Source organism: Papaver somniferum, unplaced genomic scaffold, assembly GCF_003573695.1.
Source record: "Papaver somniferum cultivar HN1 unplaced genomic scaffold, ASM357369v1 unplaced-scaffold_23, whole genome shotgun sequence".
NCBI lineage: Eukaryota > Viridiplantae > Streptophyta > Magnoliopsida > Ranunculales > Papaveraceae > Papaver > Papaver somniferum.
Genome location: NW_020633263.1, coordinates 389,168 through 407,579, shown reverse-complemented (window position 1 = coordinate 407,579; position 18,412 = coordinate 389,168). Strand labels below are relative to the sequence as shown.

At 34.5% G+C, this 18,412-nt stretch overlaps 1 protein-coding gene and 1 pseudogene across 1 annotated transcript; one reads left to right on the top strand and one right to left on the bottom strand.

Moving 5' to 3' along the window:
- Positions 1-351: 351 nt before the first annotated feature.
- On the bottom strand, positions 352-2,688 carry LOC113340777 (zinc finger RNA-binding protein-like). Its single transcript, XM_026585858.1, has 5 exons — positions 2,591-2,688; positions 1,425-1,632; positions 1,203-1,275; positions 971-1,080; positions 352-881 (listed from the first exon to the last, which is right to left on the bottom strand). The coding sequence occupies exons 2-5, from the start codon at positions 1,572-1,574 to the stop codon at positions 483-485; spliced, it is 732 nt and encodes a 243-aa protein (XP_026441643.1). The 5' UTR covers positions 1,575-1,632; positions 2,591-2,688; the 3' UTR covers positions 352-482.
- A 5,497-nt stretch (positions 2,689-8,185) lies between these two features.
- LOC113340763 lies at positions 8,186-9,059 on the top strand (annotated as a pseudogene).
- The last annotated feature ends 9,353 nt before the right edge of the window (positions 9,060-18,412 follow it).

Sequence of the window (18,412 nt, the reverse complement as noted above, 5' to 3'; positions counted from 1 at the left end):
ACTTTGGAGAGTAAAAGGAAGAAGTACGGCAGGGTAGAAAAGCGCCTTTCGTTAATTAGTATCAGTTAATGTCTTTTTTGTTTTGTGTTCTTGAAGTGACAGTGACTTTTTAATATCTTTCTTGGAATGCTTATATTCTTCTGCAAGTGCCAATGTGCTAATTTTCCAAGAAGCACAGTCCAGAAAGCAGTATGCCATTGTAGCATGACGTTTGGATATCGAAAGCGTTTAAAAATTTAAAATTTTGGGATGTTAATTCAAATTGTTCGTATCGATCAATAAGATTAATGCCAGATTAATCAGACATACTGGCCAACATTCCAGGGTTTTCTCTAATTATTTACAAGAAACTACCTTCCAAAATAGCCAGTGTATGATTTCACAAATTTGACATCGACACAGATTGTTCAAAAGAAATGCAGGACTGTTCTAATCAACCACTGATCAAATCTACTATTTGCCATTCAGTTTTCAGTTCCAACTCATTTGCCTCTCATTGCCTTATTAAAGGCTTTCAGGCAAGCAGCATGCTTTTTACCATTACAATGTTGTCTGTAAGCTGATCCGTCCGTGCATGGGACCGAGCATATATCACACCATATTGTCCCTGAATCTTTCTTATCATTACAGATGTTCAAATGCTTCAACTCTTCTACTTCTAATTTTTTTTTCTGCGTCAACTCTTCTACTTCTACTTTGCTCTTGTGCTTCCTTCCTTGACAGTGTTGCTTGAAATTGAATACACTTGTACATGGGATTTGGCATACCTCGCACCATATGTTGACTGTTTGTGGTACATAGGACTGTTGCTCTGGTTGTGGCGATGAACATGTGAACCTTTCAGGAGTTTTGCGCTTCATACCCACCGAAGATGATGATCCCTAGAATACAAATGAAAAGAGATGCAAGTATTATGTACCCAACAAGTGAAGCAATATTACATGATTACGAACCAGAAATTCAAACAAACCTGGATTGGGGTAGATGGTTCCTGAAACTGCAGATGAGTCACTTCCCTTTTGGTAATAGGACGCTCATGTCCAAGCTTTTGTTTATTAGATACAAGGTCATTCAGCATACCTAACCAAAAAAAAAAAAGAACTTTGAGAAAGTGGACATGATGGCATGATGCGACAGTGCTTAAGGTATCATCCCCAAAAGAAAAATGAAAATGATCAGTACACTCGAGGTTATAGAATTACCTTGAGAACATGACTCATACTGCAAAGAGAATTTTTGTTGACTCTCTTCAGGTACAACTTTAGAAGGTACCACCTATACAATTTAACAAGCCAAATTAGTGGCGCGGGATAACAAAGGATAGACACAAACACCATGTTTCATATCAATTTTACAAAGTATTTTATCAAACAGAAGACCGTTTAACGGACACATAGTTAGTTAAGAAAGGCAGCTACTGTCACCTGGTCAGGCACAAGGGTTTTCTTAGAATCATAGTCAGAAGGCTTCTGCAAATTCTGTATTCTCTTTTGGTACTCTGCTTCTCTTTGTAGCGCAATCTCCACGGACATGACATTCCCTGATCTCATCCTCGCATTATCCATTTGAACCATATAGAATTGTTTGCTTTAACTGCCTCAAGTAAGAGCTCTCTCTTGACAGACTTGCGACCTAACAAGCAAAAAAGTTTGAACAATAAGCCAATAACTTCTGAAGCTGTAGTGCTTTCTATTTGGTAAATGAACCACTTTTCTGCAGCAACATTCTGAATATTAACAAGGCAATTGTACTCCCGGGGGACATGTAGATAAATAACGTAATAAACACCATCCAAAGTATCATACATATGTAAGATCTATCGACTTTCATTCAAAATATTGCATTGATTACCAAAAGACATGCCTGTTCAATCAGAACAAACAACCTTTTATCCAAATAGAGAAGCCAGGTTGTATTCCTTTTATCCTTCACACCCACATTAGATTTGATAATATGCAAGGAATAATCTGTCTTGCATAATTGATAATGCAGGACACGGGCATAAGTAAAGTTTGTACTCTAATGATGGTTAATTTAGTGGCATTCATAAGGTAAGATGTGACGCGATCTGCCTTCTAATGAATGAGGGAGGACTGAGTCACTAGGACCCCTGAATGTGCCTCGACAGTGTTGGAGTTTCAGGTACATTCATGATTCATGGACCAATGAGGTCTACCTAATCAATGTCTTCCCTACTCTAAACAAAAACTCCCTACAAACTCACCTCAAAATGACAGAGGGTCCTTAACTTACTTATTATCCTGCCAGCAAACCCATCATCTAAGTTACGGCTATCAGGTTCGTATGGACTAACAACATCCAACCTAAAATTATTTTCAGAATAAAGTCTATAATGTTCATGTGGATCAACCCCATTTACCCAAGTTTCTTCAATTAGAGAGATGATATCTTTCACTGTCAATTTTCAAGAAATTGATGTTTCAAGTACCAAAAAATGTAGCACCATTTAACCTAACTGTACTTTTAGCACACAGTACTACTCATGTTTAAGTGGAATCAAAATCTAGAAAAACTAGTTCAAAGGAAGCAAACAACCATTAAAAAACAAGGAGAAGGAAGAGTACAGTACCTTTGATCTGATATGATAAAAAGAAAGCAGCACCTTTGCTGATCCAGTAGAGATTGAAGCGAAGGGAATAGTGGATGATTCTCTTGTTCCCTTTCCCTTTTTACTAAAATCAATGGAGTAGAAAAGAAGAATCATCCACGCACTACACTTGGCAGTTACCAGTCTCGAGATTCCTTCAACAATTTTTCTCCCATATCAAAATCATTGACTATTTGGGTGTATTAAAAAAATGCCGTGATAAGGAAGAAATAACTGGGGTGCAAATAAACTTAAGCCTTGAATTGTGTTATCCGTAAGGCCGGTTGTCATGGAAAACTTGCCGGTTTGCCAATTTGCACCCACTATGAGCATGGCAAGTAAAGTGTCAAACATAACTGGATAAGTATTAAATATGTCACTTAGCAATGCGTGGTGGAGTATTTATCGAGTGGTAGAGCCCTGACCGCTCAATAAAGACTATACTGCACGTTCAAGTCTATAACATGTACTTGAAATCATATTCTTTTCCGCCATCAACACCAAGCTCACAACCATTTTAATGATTAGAGTTGTGCTCCATAAAACTCTTTTTTATGTCAAGTTTGTTGTTAAATTTAGTATATCAAAACTAAATCTTGATTTTTATTCTCGGATTAGGAATAAAGAATGGTAGATGAGTACCAAAATTCACCAGCCAACCTTGAAGACTCTCAAGAATGATGATGTCAGCGAAAAATTCATTAATAAAGGTATCTGAAAACGCAGGGGTACCAAGTACACCACTAACTTTTTCGTTCGGCAACCTGTATGGACAAAACCCAATGCAATTGCAAATAGACCAACTGAATGATACACGCAATATGTATATAGAATTTATCTCTCTAACATCTTTTCAATTAGTATGTATATAGACAAGATTCTATGAACCTGATTGTTAAGAGGAGTACTTGGACGATCTCAAAAATCAATATCCAAGATCAATCTAGTCGTATCCAAATAATCCAATCGAAATTCTGCCAAGTAATTAAATTTGTAATCCATCTTTCAAGATACAAATTCTACAAGAAACGAGTCTCGGAATCGATCACAATTAAATGGTTGTATCTACTAAGATTGAGTACGCACAACTTGCATCAACCAAATTATAAAGAAAAACAATATAATGCTAAAAAGGAATAACACAAGACACGAGAATTTTATTAACGAGGAAACCGCAATAGTCGAAAAACCTCGGGAACTCGTCCAGATTTAAACACCAAACTGGATTAAGCCGCTACAAATACTAGCCTACTATACATCGTACTTCAGACTGGAATGAAGTTGAGACCAAATCCGCCCTCCAAGAGATTCAGTTACAGTCGCGCTCCTTACGTCTCTTGAACCTCTCAAGGCTCTACGTAATAAATTCCCTTTGCTGACGTCCTTTACAACCTAAGAGTTTTTTTAGCTCAAGTGAAGACTTTTGATACCAATCTACCTCTAAAAGATGTACCTATTTTATTTCCGTTTAGATGAAACATCAAGGTGAGGAAATCTGTTTGCAACAGACAAAACTAGCAAACCTCACAAATCCGAAACTTATGAATCCCAAAAAATGAACTAGATTCTTAACCACCTCTCAAGAACAATCTTCAAAAGATCAATTGAAATCAGTTTCATATATCTATCTTGAGGAATCACAAAGTCTGAGACGAAGAGAACTCTGCGATTATTAACTAGGACACAAAGTGTCGGGAATTGATTTTCACAGTTGAAAGAACAAATCTATTTATTGAATTCAAGGACCAGGGGTTGCTTAGAAGTCAAGCTAAGATAACTTGAAAATCAAGCAAACACTTTTAGGTCTTGAAAATACAATAGAAAAATATACACTAGGAACCGGTTCTTAAAACATGTATAATGATTGCTCGGTTTGGCAAGTATGCCAAAGAACTAAAGAAATTTGATTTTTATTTAAACATCTAAGAATTTAATCATGATGCATACACATAAGTGTTTGAGAGAGTTCCAGAAATTCTAAATAATTTTTTTAAAAAAAAATCTTTGAGCGTCTACTAAATCTTAAACTGGGCATTTTTATAACGGTTCGTGAACCGTTAGGCTCGTTCACGAGTCAGGATGCAACGTTTGGTGAACCGGGTTCGTCAACCCTACAAGACTACCAAGCTCAGTTGACCAAGGTTTGTGAACTGGGTTCGTCAACTGCTAGCATGTAATACCAACTTTTAAAATTCTATACACAACGGTTCGTGAACTGTCCCATGTGAACTTGCGGTTTGCGAACTGGTTCGCTAACCCTCTTGTATTTGTGAAACTCAAATATCTATGATTTGCTAAGTGGTTCGCCAACATACCCTACACAGAAATATCAGATAATTCAATATTTCTCTCTTATGATGTTTGTAATACTCTGATAAAATCATTTACGTGGGTAATTTTCAATTGATCCACAAATTAATTCACACAATAAATTGTTTATAACTAATATTTTTAAGGATTATTGAACATATTCGCTTAGAATCATATTTCGATATTTTCAACAAGACAAGCTTGACTCGAAACTTCTTCTTTGTAAATCTACTAGAAGTCATACGACATTGTGTCAAAAATATAGAATGGTAACATAGTGAGTAAAATATAATGGTCCCGTCTTCACATACCTGACACAGAAGTTCGCCAAATGTCTTCGTCGATCTTTAGTCTTCTAGGGTGATGTCTGATACTCAATAACCTAGTCCGAGACTTGACTTAGACTAGAAATCAAGATATAGTTTTGATCATTTAACATTAACAACAAGCTTGAGATAGCAAAACTTATGGGTTTAACCGAGCATTGCTCTAACAGTCTGTGACTACTTGTTAGAGCATTGCTCGATTGAACCCACCAAGCATCAGTATGCAAGTTTATTGTCATATTTTAGCTCCAAAAATCGAAGCTTCTTGATTAAATTACTAGAGTCAACTTCGTTAGGTTAGACTAAGAACATTAGAAAATTTAAGACAAGCTCGTGTTACTCTGAAGAACTGAAGATGTATCGGCATCAACGCACAAATCATCCTTCGGTTGGAGGTTAGTAATACATACTTGAATTTTTTATATTTCTATCAACGTTTCTTTCAAATCGTTTAGATTGAAAACATAACATATGAAGTATATTTATGTATATCTAGTATTGGTAGCTTGGTCGTTCCATTATGATCAAAGTGCCAAGGAAGTGTATACTAGTTGTTTCATACAGGTTTGGTATATATGATTACGAAGTATAAAGTTTATCTTTTGAATTTCGTAAATACATCATAACATTCTTTGTGATTCGTTAATATTTAGTGTGTTCAACGTTGAGTTCATTTCTTACCTAGAAAACTATGTTTAACTACATGAGTTTGAGGAACTAGATTTGCAAAACTTATTTCGTAGTTGAAAGGAATCAAAGGATCTATTCTATGACCGATAACTTAAACTAGGATCTATAGTAGGACAAGTCCCGACGATCTATATCATGGACAATTCCTTACTTGGGGATCTATAACATGACTGATCCCTAATGATAACCATTTAAAAGCTTTTTAAGATCCGACTATAATCTTAGGGTTTTTTTAACTGTCATAAACTGGTTTGGTTATTATGAAAAGTTCAAAAGATGTTGACATAATATTTTGAACATGCGTCAAATTCTTATTACGCTTAATGTTCAAATATTTTCCTTGATACTCAAGGAGAGATCCCAAATCGAAATATTCCATAATATCTTTTTTGAGATTCATAATTTATATGTCTTCAATCTCCCAATAATTAAAGCATATCTTTGGATATTATACTTGTACGCTAGCTAATATTGAGTTGTCATCCATGAGAGATTTTGATACAGTAGTTGGATAACAGTTGGAATATTTACAAAACCGAAAATAAGTATTTATTGCCTATCTTTTAGTACTTTCGGATTTGGTAGTTCCTTGGTGTACAAACTACCTTGGTCAGTATTAATAATAAAGCTTGTTCTTCTTATAAACTTATTCCCCAACACACGTACTTCATATCGTAGATGGTGTGAGGTAAGCCGACTAGCAGTATTCCCGTAATACTCACTGGAGAGGAAAGTATCACAATTAGGTGAAATCCCTTAAGTCTGCTTTGTTTAAATTCTTCTTTGGGATCAAGAAGCGTATAGTAGTACCATTGGTGGGAAACTATAAATCGCATTGTTATTTTAGTTTTCAGTTATTGATTTGATTGACTAACGATAAAGTTGAACTTTGATATCGAGGTTGTTTGGTAACCATTTATTTTAATGGATTATCTGCCCATAATCCATTATGCATATTATAATGAATTTTATATTTGTTTGGTAACCATTATAATAATTATATGATTATTTTAATCGTAGTGAATTATTCAAATAGGGTTCTAAACAGATGAGTTGTGGAGAAAAGGAATAGGTAGGTACATTTTGAGTTGGATTTCATCCTCTAATTATAGACAAAAACCAAATTTAATTGTGATTATCCCAAATAATTAACCATCCATATTTGTATTTATCCTAAATAAGCACCTGGATTTGTACTTATCCTTTAATATTTGTATCTATCCCAGAAGATCTGTGTGTATCTTTCCCATTTTTACGTTTATCTTCAAAGATACATGTCCATCTTCTCAATATTTGAGAATATCTTAGAAGATTTGTAACTATCTTCTCAAGATTTTTGTCTATCTTGTAATATCATTGTCTACCTTCTCAAGATTTGTGCTTATCTTGAAAGATCCATGTGTATCTTCTCAAGATACATGTCTATCTTATAACCATTCTGTTTATCTTGAAAGATCCATGTCTATATTTTCATGATTTATATCGATCTAGGAAGATCCATATCTATCTTCCAAGATTTATGTATATCTTGGAAGATCCATATATATTTTGCCAAGATTTATGTCTATCTCAAAATGATTTCCAAAATAAGTCATTAAGCTCCAAAATAAGCCTGATTAGGCTTCCAAAATAAGCTAACTAGGTTTCTAAGTTAAAAAAAAATGGGCTTATATAATAAGCCAGGATGGTTTCTACGATAAACCAAACGAGTTTCTATAATAAACCACAGAGCTTCTTTAATAAGCCAAATTGGGCTTCCATAATAATCCAGACTATGAGTATATTTAATAAACAAGACCGAGCTTCTAAAATAAGCTAAATGAGTTTCTTTGATAAACCAAACGAGCTTCCAAAATAAGCCTAGTGAGTTTCAATAATGAACCATAATGGGCTTCCAAAATAATCCAGAGTTAGGCCTCCACAATAAGCCAAAAAGGTTTCTATAATAAACCTAACAAGTTTCTGTAATAAACCATTGGGTTTCTGTAATAAACAATTACGGAACAGCCTGTACTTACGCCATTTATAATCATATTTTACAATTACGGAACAACCTGCCTATACCAGCGTCATTTATTTGGTTACAAACATTTAGCTTTGATGATTTGTTGGAGACTCTTTATCTAAAATAAAATTGAATACACTAAGCTAACTCTGAGAGCTAACATAAATTTGAAAACTTTATCCAATTATCCACAGAAACTGAGCTTTTTAATAGTATCTTATAGACTTATATCGAAGTTTTTCATTTATGGATTCAGGATACACACCGTCTTTGAGTGGAGAAATCGAGAAAGTACTTCGTATTTTTGTTTTGAATCATCCAGATGCACCTCCAAGAGAAGTTGACGAGTTTCCTGGTTCAATTAGAACCGTGCAAGGTCTTTATCGTGATGAAACAATATTGAGTTCATGAGGTGTGTTAATTTCACCAATTATGGGTTACTCTTTACATGTCCGTAAAAATACGTTTGATTATGGTTAAGCCTTTTCCAATTTATGCCAACATGAATTTTCTATTTTTATCTTACATGTACTAGGTTATTGGATGTTAGAAGCAGAATCATCATTCAAACTCTTGAAACCAAGTCATCCGTCACTAGTGTTGAAATGATCCAGGACGGTCGTTATATCACAACTATTTGATGGTTCTAGTGTGAAGTTCTAGGATGCGAACCAGTACGTCCTTTTTTCCTATTGTTACTATTCATTCTTCCCTTAAGATAATCAATTAAAGGCATGACCTATATACAATTTTCTCTTGTTTTCTATTTTTGGGTTGGTTAGAAGCTTCAATATTCCATGTGTTGTGGAATCGACTTCTTTGAAACCCTAACTAAGTAAAAAGTTCATTGATGTTGGAGAACACATGGGGACTCCATTACTTGATTACCATTCTGGTGAAGAGATTAGTAAGTGTTTTGCCTATTAAGATGCAAGGTGTTACATAAATAAATAATGATTTACGGAAGTTTGGGTTTGGTGTTACAATGATTAGTTACCCATTTATATACTTTCATACAACTTGCAATAAAGGACATCATGCACATTTACATTGAGTTCGTTTCTGACCCGGAGGAGAGTCTTATGCATCACGATCCGAAGATGGTACCATCAGAATATAACAGAAAAATGTATGTCACGAAGATAATGATTGTTCTTCAACTAAGAGAAGTCTTATGATGAATGAATTTCGTCTTCCATTTTCCATGTCATCTCAACATTTGGAATTTTTCATGGAATTTCAAGTAATATGGTGGAATTATAGAAACATAATCCAAACAACGTTTACCTCTAAACAGAATCACGTCTCGAAAACGGCAGTACGAATCGTGCTTGACTTGGTCATGGTCAAACACAGTTGTCGTAAGAGCATTGCTCAGTTGAACCCACCAAATGTTGGTATGTCAAGATTAGTTGTCATAATTTAGTATGAAAAATAAAAGTCGTTTGATTAGATTAATAGAGTCAACTTCGTTAGGTTAGACTAGGAAGTGTAGAAATGTTGAGACATACAAGTATTATTATGAATATTTGGAGATTCTAAAGACATATCGACATCAACTAACACATCATCCTTATCCTTGCGGTTAGTAATGCGATACTTGACCTATTCCCATTTTTTCGTACGTCACTTTCAAGTCGTTTAGATTGAAAACATAACATGAAAAGTTATATTTATGAAACTCTAGTATTAAAGACCTGATCATCGTATATTATGATCAAAGTGTCAAGGAAGAATATACAAATTGTATTACAACTTAGATATGTTGAACTACAAAGTATAACGCCTCTTTTGGACTTCGTAATTGCGACATAGACATAATCTTTGCAATTTTTACTAGATTGTGTAATGAACTTATGATTGATTTCATGCTTAGACAACTATTTTGGGTGCATGAGTTTAAGGAAGCAGACTTACGCAACTTGTTTCATAGTTAAAAGAAATCAATAGATTGGTGGTTCTATTCATATTGGGGATATATATCTGGACCGATCCTTATGCATTGGAGATCCATAGTAGGGCCGATCCCCATGGAAGAATCGATTTTCGATTTCACTATACTTTAGGGCTTCTGTGATTTTGGAAGTTGGGTTTGAAAAATATGAAAGTTCAAGATTTTGACATTGTGAGTAATTTGAACATGTGTATAAATCTTATCACTTATTTTTCAAAGATATTCCTTGATGCTCAAGGTGATATTTTAAACGAAATGTTTGAGAATCTTTTATTGAGGTTTTCGAATGTATATGTTTTGGGTTGTAGAAATTCCTTGGTGTCCAAACAACTTTGTCTATAAATAATGAAGTTTGTTCTTCTTAGAAACTTATCTCGAGGCAGACACTTCATTTTTTAGTCACTGCTATAGCCGACTAATAAAATTTCTTATGATACTATATTGGAGAGAGAGTAACCTAATTAGGCGAAATCTCTTACGTACGCTAGTTTAAAGATTTCCGTGGGATCAATAAGTGTCTAGTTAGTACCTTTGGTGGGAAACTAGAATTTGTATTTTTATTTTAGCTTCGATTATTGATTTGATTGACTAACATTTGTTAAACCTTGATTGCACCTAGTTTGTTTATTCTGAGAACCTTCTCTTCTGGTATAAGGTCACTCGAACTAGATCAAGGATTAACGGGAGTTCATATATCTTTTTAGTTCCGACGATATGATCATCCACTATTTACAGACTTCTTTCTATGCACGATCAATCACAAGGGATCAAGTTTGTTTATGCAGGTACTGAAGAAGACATGAAGATTTTCTTTTTGGTTTTGTATCTTTGTGATTTAACTTTGTGAACACACTTGTTCGGCGGGATCCGGCTAGACTTTGTTTATATTTTGATAGACATTTTATTTGCTAGTCATAGTAGATCGACAAACTGTCATTTGTTGGTATTCTTCAGTATCAAAAACTGATAGTTTGTATACTTAGATTTGGTTATCTTGATAAATCTTGGTAGATCTTACCCAACAAAGGAGTTAATTGGATTAAACAGAAGAGTATTTATTGAACTCAACACATAACCTCTGATTTACTTCTTGAGATTGAAATATTGGTTACCGAAAAATTTAAGCCTTTACTGTTTCAGAAGACGATCAAAAAGAGTTGAGTGCTTTACATCTTCACAGAAGCAGAAGCAACATAAGATAGTGGACTCTAATTTAAGATTGCGTGTATTGGCTAGACTGGTTGTAGTCGCATGTATACTTGACAACCCGGGGGTCTAACCATACCACCCAATAATTCGTTCGGCAATCTGTATGGACGAACTCCAATATTATTCCGAGAGCACCAACTTATAAAGCGAGCTCAATCAAGAAAGATATCAAAAAGTTGTATCTCTTTCTCTATTCAATCAAAAAATCAACAAGATAGAAATATGTGAAACTGATTGAAACAAGAATAACTTGGACGATACCAAAGACCAATGTCCAAGTGTCGATCAAGTTCTTATCCAACAAACAAGGTCGGATTTATCAACTGATTGAACTACGCACAACCTGTGACATTTTAATTATATAAATAAATATAATGCGGAAAAGAAATAACACATACAACAAAAATTTTGTAACGAGGAAATCGCAAATGCAGAAAAATCGCGGGACCTTGTCCAGCTTTGAACACCACACTGTATTAAACCGCTACAGAACTAGCCTACTACAAGTTAACTTCGGACTGGAATATAGTTGATCCCTAACCAAGTCTCATATTGATTAAGGTACAATAACGTTCCTTACACTTCTAGAACCACGTCAGATTCTGCGCACTTGATTCCCTTAGATGATCTCATCCACAACTAAGAGTTGCTACGACTCAAAGTTGAAGACTTATAAACTAATTTGTCTCCCACATAATTGTCTATTCTTGATTTTTTTTTTTCCGTCTTAAGATAAATCAAGTGAATAGGAAACTCAAAGAAGCCTAGAAATATTAGTCACCTCATAATAACCCAACTGATTAACAAAAAAGTTATTGCGGAATCACAAGAGTCTGGGACGAAGAACTGTTGTAATTAGTTTTTATATCTTACCTATCGAAGATAATTCTCGAATAAATCTTGGAGAAGATAAAACTCAATACGCTAGAACAAGTAAGATCAGAATACATAACTCCATAAAAAATAGTTGGATCTGGTTTCACGAATCCCAAATGAAGTCTTCAAGTCATTAACCTAGTATAGGTTTTGGAAAACCCTAGGTTAATGGAGAATCGACTATAGTTTGCAACAAGGACACACAAATGTATCGGGATTAGGTTTCCCAGTTACCAAAAGTTCTCCCTTATATAGTCTTTTAAATCAGGGTTTCTTACAATCAAATCTAGGTTCATCTTAGTAATAAAGCAATTGGTATTCACCGTTAGATGAACTCCTGATTTAAGATTCAAGCTAAGTCTGCTTAGAAATCAAGCAATCAATCTCCACTGTCAGATTGTCTTAGCTTGTTACACACAAATGAAATATACTTATATTTAGATATGGATGAACCCTACCCAAAAGTGTATATATTTTTGGCTCAATAATAGTTAACCGAAGTTATCCATATTAACACTTTTGACTTAACCATATTCATTTAACACTTCCATGGTGATCAATCAATCATGATAGGTAATCAAATGAATCTAACTATGTTACAAATAGAGTTGTTCAATTTTTTACTATCTCATAAAAAAATTCATGAAAAATTGAAAAGAAGTCGGTTTGATTCGTAATCGTACAAATTACTTACAAGAATCAATTCATGAATATTAAGCCACAGTTTCCAAAGTTAATTTTCATTTTGTTAGAGCATAGATCCGTTGAATCACCAAGCGTCGGCATGTCAAGTTTGGTTGTCATATTTTAGTGTGTCAAAACTCATCTAAGAGTCCCTTGATTATTTACTAGAGACAACTTCGTTTAGGTTAGACTAGAAAGTTTAGGAATGTTGAGACATACAAGTATTACTCGAAGACCTGAATAACGTGAAGAAGTAACGAACTAAAACGAAGACATCATCCTTCCTCTTGAGGTTAGTAATATTGACTTGAACTTTTCATTCCTAACGTATCTTTCAAGTCGTGCTTTATTGAAAACATAACTGCGAAGCTGTGTATTGGATATATTACTCTAGTAGTGAGACATGATCATATGATCATAGTATTAGGGAATTAGACTACGAATTATAAATCTTATCTTTTAAACTTCGTAGATATCACATCGACATAATCTTATATATGCTGTTATGATTATGTAAATGAGTTATGGTGAAGATTTCATCCTAGAAAACAATGCTTTACATTTGTTTAAAAGAAGTATATTCATGAACTTGTTTTATGAATCGAAAAGGAAATCACTAGGCTTATTGGTACGACTATTCATTGCAAATCTTTGGATTACCAATATGTGTGAGATGGTAGAACCGATAGTAACTTTGTTATGTATCTTGGTATAACTAATCACAATGCATGACTTATGATTTGGTGTGACTAGTTTTCATTAATTAGTGTAACCGATCTTGAGTAATCATCATGAGATGGTATGATCGATATTTATGATTGGTGTGACTGATCACAGAGAGTTGTGTAATCGATCCTTATAATTGGTGTCACCGGTCCTAGTAATTGGTGTAACCGATCCTGATAAATGGTGTGACCGATCACAAGCAATACCATGAGTATATGGTAACCGGTCCTGGTAATTGATGTAACCGATCCTGGTAACTTGTGTGAACGATCACAAGTATTTCCATAATTAAGGTAGAACTGAGCCTTCATTGGTAGAACCGATTGAACCCATGTGTGATTTGATATTTTATCAATCACATAGTAGTCTTGGAATACAGGAGAACCAATTCTAAACTAGTTTGGAAGTGTGGTATAACCGATTCCAAGATTATAAATATGAAAGAGGATTTACAGAGAAAAGATATCAACATACTTTGAACACGTACAATAACTATTATCTTTTATTGTTCAAAGATATTCCTTAGTACTTAAGGAGATCCTGTGCCTAAATAAATTAAGAATCTTTTAATTAAGGTTGTTTTATATTCTTTAATTACCGACAATTAAATGCATATCTTAGAGAATAAAAATTAGTAATATGCATTTACTAATGGGAGATTTTCTATTGAGAGATTTCAGAAATATTGGACAAGCATTTATTGGAATTAGGAAAACCTAATTTTACCATTCATTGCATATCTTGAGAATAATTTCGGTTTTGGAAATTCCTTGGTGTCCGAACATCCTTGGTCTATAAATACCTAAGTTTGAATTTCTAGCAAATTAACTATCCTAAAATCCAGGCAAACTTAATCTTTTATTTGTTTTTGGTGGAGCCATCTATCCGGAGAGGAAAGTATCTTAATTAGGCGAAATCTCTTACGTCCGCTCGTTTAAAGACTTCCGTGGGATCAAGAAGCTCTACAAGTACCGTTGGTGGGAAATTAGGTAATTGCAGTGGTATTAGTTTTTAATTGATTTAGTTGACTAACGATTATTGAAACTTTGATTGCACCTAGTTTGTTTATGCTTGAGAATTTTTTCTTTTGATATAAGATTCACTCGAACTAGATCGAAGTATCGACGGGATATTTGGACCTGTTTGTAGATCTAAAGACATCTTGTGATAATCCATTGTTAACAAACTCCATTCTGTGTGTGATTGATCACAAGAGATTCAAGTGGTGTTATGCAGGTTTTGAAGATTTGAATACGAAGAAGATTTCTTATTGTTTCTCATATCTTTGTGTGTTGCACAAACCTTGATCGGTTGGGATCCAACTAGAATCGGATTTATTCGATTGATAATTGCGTGAGATCGGTAACGCCTAATAGTTCTCTTGAAATCTATTTTGATTGTTACAAATCCGAATCTTATTACTTCGGTGATAGAGATTGGATTGATCGATCTAACCAGGCAAATGAGTTTATTAGTTTAAATGGAAAAGCTTTTGCATAAGACTTGAGATATATTTATCTTAAAGAATCAATACAGTTGTTCCTTTACTATTTGAAATACAATCCAAAGGAATTATTCCAGTGCGTGCACTCATCGAAGTCGGAAGCGCAGGGATACTGAGGAAACTGAGTGAACTAGGGGAAGTTGCTCGGTCTCAACTATACGAAGTTGGTTTAGATTTTGTATATCGTCTTAATTCTGAGAGTATTCAATTCTGGACTTGGTCCCGGGGTTTTTCTGCATTTGCGATTTCCTCGTTAACAAAATATTGCCGTGTCTTTTACTTTTCTATTTCCGTAATTATATATTTTTTATTATAATTAGAAGTAAAATACACAAACGTTAACTCCACAATACTTGAGAGTGATCCTATACAGTTTTGTTAAGTCCGAACCTATTATCAAGTATCACACTTTGGTAGTGGTATTATCTGGATCTCGTATCCATAGACAATCACATGAAGTGTGAATACCGATTTGTTGTATTGTCTCGACTTTGTCCATAGACGATTACTGTCGGTAAGAGGACTTATAAGTAGATATTTAAAAGATTGTGGTGTATTTGGGTACCCTCGTCTTTTCACATTCCTTAAATCATAAATGCTTTAGTTAATGAGTATGAGAATCATACATTACCGATTTTAGCACTTAACCGCTGTTTTCGCAAACTGGGTACGCGAACAACAACTCCAGTCCTTGGCCTAGTCAAGCCGTTCACAAACCCGGTTCGCGAACAACCGTTCTGGACCAAACTCAGGTAAACCCATTCACATACTAGGTACGCAAACAAGAGTTTCGGATCTTCTCAGGTAAATTCATTCACATACTAAGTATGCAAACCAAAGTTCCGGACCTAAATCATCACATTACAATTCGCATACAGGGTATGCATACCGTGTTGTATCCAGACATGAGTAATCATTCTAAACTCTTATTTTAATCATTTAAACATCCTTAGAAGACGACAATGGTAATCTCACACATACCATTAGCTTCAAGTAATTATCAAGTGATCGAATGATCAATACGAAACTTCCCAAGATTACATCAAATGACCGTCTCATACAAATTATGTAAGATGTTCAATGTAGTTTTCACATGATCATCTTTTAGCTTAATATTCAATTTGCAACAAATGAATGTTTTCCAATCAAACTCGTCAAGAATACGATGAACATATCTAAAGAAAAAACTTCCAACACTTATTTCGAGAAATAGATAAGCGAGATAAACTCGGCTTGACATATCAAATGTGTATAATGTAAAAGTCTATATAGCTATACCACTAAGTCTCTTTAGAAGATAAAATATAATATACTTCTGAGTGGTAGATAAGTTTAAGTCTCCACATACCTTTTGTTGATGAAGTTCCTCCAAGCTCTTCAGTATATTCTACTTCAATTGGTGAACGTCGTGAATTCTAAAGATCAACTATACACTTATATCCTAATCCGAGACATAGCTATAAGTAGACTACAAGTCAAGTATATAGTTTTGATCAACTAAACTTGACAAATAATCTTGAGATAACAATGCTTGTGAGTTCGACCGAGCAGTGCTCTAACAATACTGAGGAAACTAGGTAACTGGGGTAGTTTACTTGGTCTCAACTATACGAAGTTGGTAGTAGTATTTGTATAGCGGCTTAACTCTGAGAGTATTCAAAACTGGACTAGGTCACAAGGTTTTTCTGCATTTGCGGTTTCCTCGTTAACAAAATCTTGTTGAGTGATTTTACTTTAATTTCTGAATTATAATTGCATTTGTATGTTAATCAAACACTTCGGTTGAGCCCTATAGTTAGGTTTGGTTTCGGCACATACCAAGTATACCTTGTTGTTGTCATCTTATTGATAGTCTTGGTCTACATTAGATCACACAAGGTATCAGATATAGATTGATATCGATAAGATTGTAGTGTACTTGATACCATCGTCATTTCAATTGTGAATAGTGTGCAACACTAATCTGAATAGCGTTCTTTTGGTTGTCTACACATAAACCGACAAACTCTCCTATACATATCTCTTGTAAAAATCTCAAACACTCGCTTCTTTACCTCTTCCTCTTCTCTAAGAACAAAACCCCCATAATTTTTCTCCTTTTGATTTGTCATCATCATGAGTCTAATCAATTCAACTGCTTTAAAGGGTTTGTTCTTTGGTTGATAAGGAATTGCTGCATACTTCAATTCTTGTTTTCATTGATCATCCAAAGATAGGTAAGTTATTTTCTGTTCACCTTTATTTATTTATTTTTCTTCACGATTTTAAAAAAAATAATTGATAGTTTGAATAATGATATAATGATTGTTGAATCCACTATGACGAGTTTGACATGAAAACTTAGGGTTTAGATAATCAATATTGCTATTTGCATGCTATATTATTTTCAAGAGGTTTAAAGATCATGAACGTTCAATTATTTTGCATTTATATTGGAAATTTCCGTGACAGATTGAGGCATGCTTTTACAAGTGGATGGTTTTGTAGAGAAAATCAAGAAATAGAAGATGCCTTAAATTGGACGAGGTATCTGGTAAAATCGAGGGTTCCACATTTCAAAAGACAACCGCAGCCGTACCGAAAGAACACGTTATCAGTACTGCGTACTTCGATCGTGGCATGATCATTTAAAAACACTTCTTCCCTATCTTATAAGCTAGTGCTTAAGTATTTTTAAGATCATAAGAATTTGGTAGTTACACGAATCTTGTTCTTGTTCTTTTTTTGTTTTCCAACATGGAATCTAATGTTTATTGCACCTTTAATTAGTAGGAGAATGAGCAATTCTTGAACGATTTTTTAGGGACCATGATTTTTTTGAGGGGACCATAATTTTATTAGGCCACCTTCCCTATAATTATAAGGGGTGTCTTAAATCATTGAAATGACTAACCTACTCTTAATCTAATTTAATTTAAAACCAACCCAATAACCATCTATGTATATAACCACCACCTCCTCCCACCACCACCTCCCACCATTGCCGGTTACCACCACCACCACCTCCGATTATCACCACCACCAACCACCGATTACCACCACCACCACCGCCCACCACCGCCGATTACCACCACCATCCCCGATTATCACCACCACGAACCACCGATTACCACCACCTCCTCCGATTACCACCACCACCACTATATATATATATAGCTTAATTTAAAACATTAACAAAGATATTCTCACAAACCCATTACTTGTCATTCATTTTTGGTTGAATAAATGAGAAGTAATCATTAAAGTGAGTTAAAAATGGAAGTTGCAGAGAGGTTTAATGGAGGTTTTTTTTTCAGAGACAAGTTCGGTTATCACGAATTAACTTTTTCTTAACCGAACTCAGAGTTCGGTTGATTCGCAAAAAAATACGTTTAACCGAACTCCTTGTATTAGAACAACACAAGTCCATAAGTTCGGTTCCTTCGCAAAATAAGGATATCACCGAACTTTAGTTTACGAAAATAATGAGAAGTACACAAGTTTGGTTCGTTCGCAAAAATGTTAAGTTTTCTTTGTAACC

What these genes read in the sequence shown, in the direction of transcription:
- LOC113340777 (XM_026585858.1), bottom strand. Translation starts at nt 1,574, where the DNA reads ATGGTTCAAATGGATAATGCGAGGATGAGATCAGGGAATGTCATGTCC. An exon ending in AAACCCTTGTGCCTGACCAG is followed by an intron (nt 1,276 to 1,424) that starts GTGACAGTAGCT and finishes TAAATTGTATAG; the next exon opens with GTGGTACCTTCTAAAGTTGT. An exon ending in GTATGAGTCATGTTCTCAAG is followed by an intron (nt 1,081 to 1,202) that starts GTAATTCTATAA and finishes TTTTTTGGTTAG; the next exon opens with GTATGCTGAATGACCTTGTA.